Source organism: Chiloscyllium plagiosum, unplaced genomic scaffold (assembly GCF_037043375.1).
Source record: "Chiloscyllium plagiosum isolate Xiang-an unplaced genomic scaffold, Cpla_swu_hap1 HiC_scaffold_18, whole genome shotgun sequence".
Taxonomy (NCBI): Eukaryota; Metazoa; Chordata; class Chondrichthyes; order Orectolobiformes; family Hemiscylliidae; genus Chiloscyllium; species Chiloscyllium plagiosum.
This window is the reverse complement of record NW_028270156.1, coordinates 54,693,260-54,704,540: the sequence shown is the minus strand read 5'-3', so window position 1 is coordinate 54,704,540 and position 11,281 is coordinate 54,693,260. Positions and strand designations below refer to the sequence as shown.

Below are 11,281 nucleotides of genomic sequence, written 5' to 3'. Positions count from 1 at the left end.
TCCCAAATGACTAGAAAAAGACAGCAATGAGAATATTGCTGCGATAAATATGAATTTCCTCAAGGAGAGCAGTCTTTAAGGAGTGCAAATAAAATAAAGGAATAGCAGCTCTTTCATTCCAGTTAGTGGACAACTACTGTATGCTTTCAAAACTAAAACTGGAGGCAGCAAGTACAGGTCTGCAGGATTGAAAATGCGAAGGAGCAAGTGAGGTTTCCTTGCTTAACACACCCTGGTAAGACTGGAATTTTTCAAGATTTGGGACATGTGCAAGCTTGAAAACTTCCTCTCAAACTGTTAGGAATCTCTCCCCCGGGCATCGAAAACAATGCCCATTTCGGAAAACTCTCCCAATTATCCCCTAGCATACATGCAGAATGTGCTGAAATGTGATATACCAATTAATCAAATCTGAGTAATAGTGTTTTAGCTCCATTATCGTATTCAATGGCAATTTAGAAACAAATTCTGTGGCTATAAAGATAGCAAGCATAAAGTTTTAGGGTATTGAACAAATTCCATTCTGGGCACCTAAGTTCATTTGGCATTGTTAGAAGCTAGAGTTTCCTCAGTTCAATCTCAAAAAGTGTTCTTCATGCATCGGTGACATCTTTTCATCTCCCACAGTACTGAACCCAGTGCTACTCTGGTGTCAATTTAGTGCTATTAAGAGCAGTTTGTGATGCACATCCATTCCTATCAACATGATTAAGATCAACGCTGCTGCACAGGATCTTTGATGCAAGAGTGAGGATCCTTTCATCCCATTTGAGTCAGCATTGAACCCATAACTCTTGCATCTACCAATTCAGATGCATCAAGTCCCCCTTGGAGACAAAGTAAAAATGCACTTTATACACTTTTAAACTGAAATTTATTGAAGAAAATAACAAATATTCATTAAAACATTCGAGCACTTTGCACATCTGTTCATTATTTATAAAGCAGTTTTATTTTCAGCCTACAAAAGGACACGTTTCTTTTTCAACAGCCACAATGGAAAGAATTAAAATTTTCTTCCAAGTAATAAGGGGACTCTTCCTATAAACCAAAGTAAATAGGTACATAACATTATACCACTGCCCACATTCTATTTTCACAGTGATTCCCTTTCAAGAGATGAAGCCCAGTTCACGTTAAGCCTGAGAAACAGCTGCAAATAAGAGCAACCATTAGATCATCTCCCAGTTGAATGTACCACAGTTCTTTTCATATTAACCAAAATATTAACCCACATGAAATGATATGCCCTCGTCAGTGCTGTCATATTAAACAGTGTTTTTGTTCAATGGGGAAGAGAGTATATTTCAACTTAACATTCTACAATGTTTGGAAATCAATTAAATCCTAAAACATACTCTGATAAATACAATCTCTTGGATGAAGGGAGATCAAAATTAAAAGTACCAGAATATGGCCTAAAAAAGAATTCAACTTGTGTTTATTAGCTATTGTTTCCCAAGATATTGAAATACCTGTGTATATCTCCAGCATTAATATTTTCCTCAGGTTTGGAGTATGAAGTTGGGTTTTTTTGACCATAAAGGAAATACATGCAGAATAGTTGATACTAGTCAACCGTATAAATCTAAATTCTGAAATTCAACTGCAGCAACAAATCTCTGAATGCCAATACTTTCAAAGACTGATACAGCAATGCAAAAGTTATCCCTCACAATGCAGAATTCATTTATATAAATGTAGAAAATTGACCAAACCTATTTTCAGATATTCAATGGAGATTGCACATCACCAGTAACTAAGCTTAGTCCGCCAGATTTTTTTTGGGGGGGGGGGGGATCGGTTATTGAGGCCTATAATTACACTGTCATATTAAGGCATATGTGATAGCTCTTGCATTCACCACAATTCTTTACGAAATACTTTCACACTATCTAGTGCTCAGAAATATCATAAATAGGTCTTTGATAACCCCAGGAGTGCTAACATTTTGTTTTCCAACAGCTGTCTTAGATCTCCACATGCTCAGCATTAAAGCACCAAAAATGACCTGCCAATGTCCGGTGCTGGGCACATGTGTAGCAAAATAGGCTAACTAGAGCACTGTGTGCAAATAACTTATTTATATTTTTACCTATTATGTTGGTTAATGCACAGGAACTATTTTCCATTTTTAGCAGTGTCCACATCAGATACACTTTGACTAGGTATAGCACAGGTTAAATTCAAAGAAAATATATTCTATACTTTCCCAAACATGTGTCAGAACAATACCTCCCATTGCACTGTACTTTTAATTTCCCATTTCAGATATTTCAATGAAACTGTCATCTTAATGAATTCACAGTATTAAGCAGCCCACGGTTTAACAAGAACAGCACTAAGCACTGACTGCAGACCTGCTCAAATCGATATCTAGTCTGAAATTTACAGCCAACAGCAAGAACCACCTTCAATGTAAAATGAATTCAAACTCAAGTACAAGAAGTGAAAACTCAGCGAGTGCTAAACTTAATATCCCATTTCTTTCTACATTAAACTGCAAGATTTCCCCACAGAAACTTTTTTTTACATTTTTTCATCACAAAGTTTAAGAGAACATCACTGGGAGCACAGCAGACTCTTAACGTAAATTTATTTGCACTGTGAGCACTTAGCTAAGGGTTAAAGTTGAAAAGCCTTTGACTGAATGCCCAACAGTCCCACATCATTACTTGTCATTCCTGCCTACTCCACCACTCCAAAAAGTAGAATGCATTACACTCATCCTGTTAAATAGGACAACAGTCAGTGAATTATTATTATATTTTCAGTAGGCAATTTTACATTTAATATTTGGCCATTTTTAAAAACCAGACACTAGGGAGAAAATGTCATTTTTGTCAGTCTTCCCTGGAATTCCCTTCCACATAAACGAAGTGTCCTAATTCAACAGCTCAGAATATAGTGATGAAACAGCTGCAAGTGAAAAGGCTTCCAGGCATCATTGGTTCACTTCATGGATGCTCTGTAGTTGTTTTACTGTTTATAAAGGATTCAGTGCAACCCTCTGATAATACCAGCAATCCCACTGTTGAATTCATAGTACTGCCCCAGTACTCAATGTATTCTGGTCAATTCTTCAACAATTTTTATCAGATCATCTACAGTTGCTTCTCTCTTCATTCCACTTCCATCATCAATCTGAAAATAAAACAAAGTCACGTGAGTGTCTGCAACGAACAATCCAAGCAGCATTTAAGATTCTTCCCTGATAAGATGCAACTGTAGGATAATTAAGAAAGGAGTGCCGACTGCAAGGCAAGGAATACTGCAGAGCAAAAGATCCTAATCAAACAGAGCAAATCCTCAGTAAACTGTAATGTCATCTTGCTGAAACTTCTTCAAAAGGGATTAGCGAACTATTTGGCTGCAGATGAGATCATAATGCAATTGTATAACTGCAGGCTGCAAATGCATCCAAATAAAACAAAGTGAGTGCATAATCTTATTTTGAAATGATACATCTTAAATCTGTGAACTGTCATTTTTCTTCATTTTTAACCATTATATTTACATTGGGAGTTTGACAAATGTGAACTTATGTTGCGATTTCACTCTCCCACTAGTGATTGCACTGCAGTACTTTTTCCAATAAAAGTGTTATATCATGAGATCATATAATAATTTTGCATTATAAATGTGCACTAAGAGCATTTTGCTGTTCTGGGAAACTGCAAGATAAACACACCATTTCAGAGGTGGCCAGAGTAAGTCTACTATCCTCAGAAACCTGGTGTTTAACAAATGTGTTCCTTTATGTACCAGAAGTGATGGGAAACACAAGGTTTAGTGAGAGGAAGGAACTGAAGTAAATCTGTACAAATCGAGAAAAGGTGTGGGGAAAAATTGATGGATTTGAAGACTGGTAAATCCGCAGGGCTTGATCATCTAATACCGAGAATACTTATGGAAGCGGCTCCAGAAATAGTGGCTGCATTAATGGTCACCTTCCAAGATTCGAGAACAGTTCCTGTAGCTTGTAGGTTAGCTAATGTAATCCCATTACTTAAAAAGAGAGGTGGACAGAAAACAAGGAATTGTAGACCAATGAGTGACATTTGTACTGGGCAAGATGCTAAAGTCCATTCTCAAGGATTTTATAACAGAGCACTTAAAGTGGTAGAATGAGAGACAGTCAGTAGGAAGTTACAAAAGGGAGATCATGCTCGATAAATCTACTGGAATTCGAGGATGTAACTGGTAGAGTTGATTGGGGAGCCAGTGGATGTGGACTTGCAACAAATGTAAGAGATTAATATGTAAAATTAAAGCACGTAGGATTGGGAGTAGTTTAGAGAGATGAATAGAAACAAAGTGGGAATAAATGGGTCTTTTTCTGAATGGCAAGCAATGATTAGTGGGGTACATAACAGGGATTGGTACTCAGACCCCAGCTATCCACAATAGATGTTAATGATTTAGATGATGAAGCTGGAGAAGGGTGAGCTGTAAGGATGCAGCAGACAGGTTTGGATGTGTGATTTGGATAGGCTGAGTGAGAAGGAAGGGAGGAAGAGATGACCTAGGGTGTGCAGTGAGAGAGAGGGACTCACTGAAATCCTTGTAGAGGGAGGAAGAGATGACCTGGGGTGTGCAGTGAGAGAGGGACTCACTGAAATCCTTGTAGAGGGAGGAAGAGATGACCTGGGGTGTGCAGTGAAGAAGTGAAGGGCTTATGCCCGAAACGTCGATTCTCCTGTTCCTTGGATGCTACCTGACCTGCTGCGCTTTTCCAGCAACACATTTTCAGCCGTGAGTGAGAAGGAAGGCAAATGCATGGCAGATGCAGTATATTGTGAACAAATGTGAGGTCATCCACTTAATAGCAAAAATTGGGGGCAGATTATTGTTTGGATGGCTGTAAATTGAGGGGAGGAAATGTTCAATGAGACCTGGGTGTTCTTGTGCACTAGTTGCTGAAAGTAATATAGATGCAGCAAGCAATGAAGACAAACCATATGTTAGCCTTCATAGTGAAAAAAATTTGAGTACAGGAGCAAGGATGTTTTGCTGCAATTATACTGGGCACTGGTGAGGCCACACCTTGAATCTTGTGTCAGTTTTGGTCTCCTTATTTGAGGAAGATTACAGAAGGAATGTAGCAAAAGTTTACCAAATGGATTCATGGGATGCCAGAACTGATGTATCAGGAGAGATTGAATTGGTTTGGATAATATTCACTCGAGTTTAAAGTATGAGGGATGGTATCTCATAAAAAAAGCATAAAATTCTAACAAGACCAAACAGGGTAAATGCAAGGAGAATGTTCTTTATGGTGTTAAAAATCACACAACACCAGGTGATGAAGGAGCGTCACTCCGAAAGCTTGTGTGCTTCCAATTAAGTCTGTTGGACTATAACCTGGTGTTGTGTGATTTTTAACTTTGTACACCCCAGTCCAACACCGGCATCTCTGAATCATGACGTTCTTTATGGTGGGAGAGTCCAGAACCAGGGGTCATAGTTTAATGATAAGCGTAAACCTTGTAGAACTGAATGAATAAATGAACTGAATGAAAAGAATTCTCATCGAGGAATGGTGAAGTTCACCAGCACAGAAGGTGGTTAAGGCCAAATCATTACATTTCCAGGGAGGCAGATATAGCTCTTGGGGCTAAAAGGATTTGGTGGTATTGGGGATTAGGATAATGAGTTGAATGATCAGCCATGGCATACATAATGGCAGAGCAGATTCAATCGGTTGAATGGCCTACTCCTGCTCCTACGTTTTGGTTCTAATTTATTTGCTCTTGCTTTCTATGTGGCACTAGTGTTTATGCTATCATATAGAAAAGGCATTCGCAGTAATATTCTACACATACCCAGTAATTTTCCTTGTATGTTCGTATACTGTGGACTAATCTTGCAATAGCTGAAAATTGAAATATAATGAAAATCTAAACCAAATTGCTGGAAATCAAAAATAAAAGCAAAATGTTGTAAACGCTCAACAGGTCAGACAGCATCTGCAGCGAGAATCTGTTCTTAACGAAAGGACATGAACCAGCAACATTTTGTTGCCCGATATATCCTCCCCAGGATAGTGCCCTAAGCTCAACCATCTTCAGCTGCTTCAATAACCTTTCCTTTATTTTAAGGTCAGAAGTAGGGATGTTTGGCAATGACAGACAATGTTTAGCACCATTTGCAACTCTTCAGATACTGAAGCAATATTTGCAAATGCAGCTACACCTGGACAATATCCAGGCCTGGGCTGAAAAGTGACGAGTAACATTCACACCACAACCATCTCCAATAAGAGATCATATAACCACCATCCTTTGTCATTCACTGGCTTTACCATCACTGAATACCCGACTAATAGCATCCTGGGGCTTACCATTAACCAGAAACTTAACCAATTCTCAAGGACAACTAATGGCAAACAATAAACTATGATCTAGACAGTGATGCCCAGGTACTATGAGTGAATTTTTAAAAATGCACAAACAGTCATTGCAATAATAGCAGCAAATAACGCCACCTGACTCCCCAACTTGTCCACCATTCACATAGCACAGGTCAGGAGCGTGATGGAATACTCCCCACGTACAGCCACAGAGTCAGAGAGATGTTCGACGTGAAAATAGACCCTATGGTCCAATCGGTCCAACTTGTCCATGCTGACCAAATATCCTATTTGCCAGCATTTGATCCATACCCCTCTGAACCATTCCTATTCATGAACCCATCAAGATGACTGTTAAGTGTTATAATTTTACCAGCCTTCACCACTTCCTCTGGCAGCTCATTACATACACGCACCACATTCTGCTTGAAAAAGGTGCCCCTTAGGTCCCTTTTAAATCTTTCCTCTCTTGCCCTTTAGATTTAGACTCCCCTACCCCAGGAAAAACACCTTGGATATTTACCATATCCACACCCCTTATGATTTTGTAAACCTCGATAAGATTACCCCTCAGTTTTTGACACTCAGGAAAAACAGACCAACCTATTCAACCTCTCCCTGTAGCTCAAACCCTCCACCATGGCCATGATTTAGAGCTGCCAGTGTTGGACTGGGGTGGGCAAAGTTAAAAATCACAACACCAGATTACAGTCCACCAAATTTATTTGGAACACTAGCTTTCGGAGCACTGCTCCCCAATCACCTGATGATGGAGCAGCACTCTGAATGCCAGTGCTTCCAATTAAACCTGTTGGACTATAACCTGCTGTTGAGAGATTTTTTAAAAGCTTTGTCCAATCCTGGCAACATCCTTGTAAATGGATATCGGTTTGCTCACCAAGCTGGAAGTTTTGGTTTTGGTTCCAGCTCAGCGAGCAGACCTACATCCAGAACCTCAACCTGAGCTAAAAATCTTCTCAAAACTTGCTTATCCTTGTAAATCTTTTCTGAACCCTTTCAAGTTTCACAACATTTTCTGACGGCAGGAAAACCAGAATTGAAAGCAGTATTCTAGAAGTAGCCGAACTAACATTTTGTACAGCCACAACATGACCTCCCAACTCCTATACTTAATGACTTGCCTGGATAAGGGCAGTTCCAGTAACACAAGCTTGACACCATCCAATACAAGGAGAAAGTGAGGTTTGCAGACGCTGGAGATCAAAGCTGAAACTTTATTGCTGGAACAGCACAGCAGGTCAGGCAGCATCTAGGGAACAGAAGATTCGACGTTTCGGGCACATGCCCTTCTTCAGGAATGAGCAGAGTGTGTTCAGCAGGAGAAGATAAAAGGTAGGGAGGAGGGACTTGGAGGAGGGGCGTTGGAAATGTGATAGGTGGAAAGAGGTCAAGGTGAGGGTGATAGGTCGGAGTAGGGTGGAGGCGGAGAGGTCAAGAAGAAGACTGCAGGTCAGGAAGGCGGTGCCGGGCTGGAGGGATTCGGCTGAGACAAGGTGGGGGGAGGGGGGATGAAGAAACTGGTGAAGTCCAAGTTCATCCCCTGTGGTTGGAGGGTTCCCAGTCGGAAGATAAGACGCTCCTCCTCCGACCGTCGCGTTGTTGTGGTTTGGCGGTGGATGAGTCCAATGACCTGCATATCCTCGGTGGAGTGGGAGGGGGAGTTGAAATGCTGTGCTACAGAAACTCCCCCTCCCACTCCACCGAGGATATGCAGGTCATTGGACTCATCCACCGCCAAACCACAACAACGCGACGGTCGGAGGAGGAGCGTCTTATCTTCCGACTGGGAACCCTCCAACCACAGGGGATGAACTTGGACTTCACCAGTTTCTTCATCCCCCCTCCCCCCACCTTGTCTCAGCCGAATCCCTCCAGCCCGGCACCGCCTTCCTGACCTGCAGTCTTCTTCTTGACCTCTCCGCCTCCACCCTACTCCGACCTATCACCCTCACCTTGACCTCTTTCCACCTATCACATTTCCAACGCCCCTCCTCCAAGTCCCTCCTCCCTACCTTTTATCTTCTCCTGCTGAACACTCTCTGCTCATTCCTGAAGAAGGGCATGTGCCCGAAACGTCGAATCTTCTGTTCCCTAGATGCTGCCTGACCTGCTGTGCTGTTCCAGCAATAAAGTTTCAGCCACCATCCAATACAAAGCAGCCCATATGACTGGAACCACATCCGCAAAAATCCACCATCAACACTCAGTAGCAACAGTGTGTATTACATAAAGTTGCACTATAGAAAGTCAAAGACTTTTAAACAACACCTTCCAAGCCAATACCATTTCCATCTAGAAGGGCAGGCAGCAGGTATATGGAAATACCACCACTTGCAAGTTCAACTCCAAGCCATTCATCACCCTGATTTGGAAAGGTATCACCATTCCTTCACTTCTGTTGAGTCAATATCCTGGAATTACCTCATTAGTGACATTTTGGGTCGACCCACAGTACATGGACTGCAGTGGTTCAAAGAGGTCATCATCACCACTTCTCAAAAGCAATTAACTAGTGGTGAGCAACAAATACTGGCCAAGACAGCAATGCCCACATCCCATGAGTGAATTAAAAAGAAACAATCCTACCCAACCTGTTGAGCATTTCCAGCATTTCCCATTTTGAATAGTGATAATTCCTTTGTGCATGTGTGGGGAACTTCACGTTACATGCAGGCACTTTTGAAGACTGGATTGTTGAGAAGTTTCTATTTGATATTTTCTAATCACCCTCTTTAGAGATGCTATTCATACCTGTAGAGCAGATGGGACTTGCATCCAGGTCTCCTTACTCAGAGGTATACTTCTATTGTAACACTAAAGCCATTAAGTTTCTATTTGATGACTGGCTTTTCGAGCAGATGAAATTGTTATGATGACATTATATTTAGGCTAAAAAGCTTTTTAATCATTTGTCGTTCACAAAGTGATGTTTACAATTAGTTCCAAAGTCATTCATTACCTGTAAGCCTGCAGCCACTTCCTGCATTTTAGGTCGACTGAGATCTAAGAAGCTCTCGATAAGGTCTCCATCTATGAAACCTGCAGCAGGTTCAGTTTTTCTCTCCGAGTGAAACGATCTCCAGGTACAAAGAAGTTATGGAAGAGTTCTTTAAAACAGCAGTTTGTTAACATAAAACAGCAAAGGCACTCCATATTAGAACTGCTTTACACAAACAACATAGATTGGATTAGAGTCAGAGTCAATGAGGTGTACAGTGTGGAAACAGACCCTTTGGTCCAACTTGTCCATGCCGACCAGACATCCCCACCCAATCTAGTCCCACCTGTCAGCACCTGGCCCATATCCCTCCAAACCCTTCCTATTCATACACCCATTCAGATGCCTTTTAAATGTTGCAATTGTACCAGCCTCCACCACTTCCTCTGGTAGCTCATTCCACACACGTACCACCCTCTACGTGAAGAAGTTGCTCCTTAAGGTTTCTTTTATATCTTTCCCCTCTCACCCTAAACCTATGCCCTTGAGTTCTGGACTCCCCCCACACCATGGAAAAGACTATTTATCCTATCCATGCCCCTCATGATTTTGTAAACCTCTATAAGGTCACCCCTCAGCCTCCGACACTCCAGGGAAAACAGCCACAGCCTATTCAACCTCCCCCATAGCTCAAATCCTCCAACCCTACCAACATCCTTGTAAATCTTTTCTGAACCCTTTCAAGTTTCACAACATCTTTCCGATAGGAAGGAGACCAGAATTGCACGCAATATTCCAACAGTGGCCTAACCAATGCCCTGGACGGCGCAACATGACCTCCCAACTCCTGTATTCAATACTCTGACCAACAAAGGAAAGCATACCAAACGCCTTCTTCACTATCCTTCCTTTTCCATCTCACACGCTGCCAGATTCCTCAATCCTGATAGTCCCTAGTGCACAATTTGATACAGGTTAGGTGAATTAGCCATGCTAAATTGCCCGTTGTGTTAAGTGGATTAGTCAGGGGTAAATCTAGGGGGGTGGGTTTCTCTTCGGAGGGTCGGTGTGGACTTGTTGGGCCGAAGGGCCTGTTTCCACAATGTAGGTAATCTAATCTAATCTAACATTTATGAGATGCTCACAAGGGGTGTTGGTAGAGGTACAACATTATGTTCAGACTGTTTTGTTGGACAGGCTGTGGAATTTCTCTTTCAAATATGTCTAAAAAGCTTTGGTGAAAACGAAAGATCCTTAGTAAAAGCACATGCCAGCCACTGTAAATTAGATTTGTAATTAATGGACTTTTTAAAAAAACATTTTGTAATTAATGCCCAAGTCTATGATTTCACAAATAATTAGATAAAAGTCTCTCTCTGAGTCTTAAATACATTTAATGAGCCAGCCTCAATAGCCCTTTCTGGTAAAGAATTCCACAGAATCACAACCCTCAAAAAAACCTCACCCCTATCTTAAGTGGGTGGTGCCCTTTTGGAGATTTTGCCACTGATATTAGACTCAAGGGACAAGCCACTTGTCCACATCTATCCTGTCAAGTCCCCTATTAACCTAACTTGCAATATGGCTGCTCCTCATTCTTCTAAATTCTAATCGTCACAGGCCTAACTCCTCAACCTCTCCTTATACTCAATATCAACCCAGTGAACCTTCTCTGGACTGCCTCCAATGCCAATATATCTTTTCTTACTTAAAGGGCCCAAAACCGTACATAATATTCCAACTATGGTCTAACTCGTGCCATGTACAGTTTTAGCAAGTTCTCCCTATTTTTATACTCCATTTCCTTTAAAATAAAGGCCAACATTCCACTTCTCATCCTTATTACCTGCTGAATTTGGATGCTCGCCTGGTGATTTCTGCATTCCTCCACGCTGTAGTTATTTTTTGCAATCTTTCTCTATTTAAAGATTATGCAGCTCCTCTATTCTTCTTGCCAAAGTGCACAATCT

General features: G+C 41.2%; 1 protein-coding gene across 1 annotated transcript in view; it reads right to left on the bottom strand.

Annotated features, from left to right (window-relative positions):
- Nucleotides 1-857: 857 nt before the first annotated feature.
- The window catches only part of ddb1 (damage-specific DNA binding protein 1), a 90,380-nt gene continuing 79,956 nt past the window's right edge, over nt 858-11,281 (bottom strand). The window contains exons 26-27 of the mRNA XM_043706085.2: nt 9,333-9,456; nt 858-3,144 (exon numbers count right to left, since the gene is read on the bottom strand). Of these exons, the coding sequence (XP_043562020.1) occupies nt 3,061-3,144; nt 9,333-9,456 (208 nt within the window). The 3' untranslated portion in view covers nt 858-3,060. The remainder of the gene's footprint in view (nt 3,145-9,332; nt 9,457-11,281) is intronic.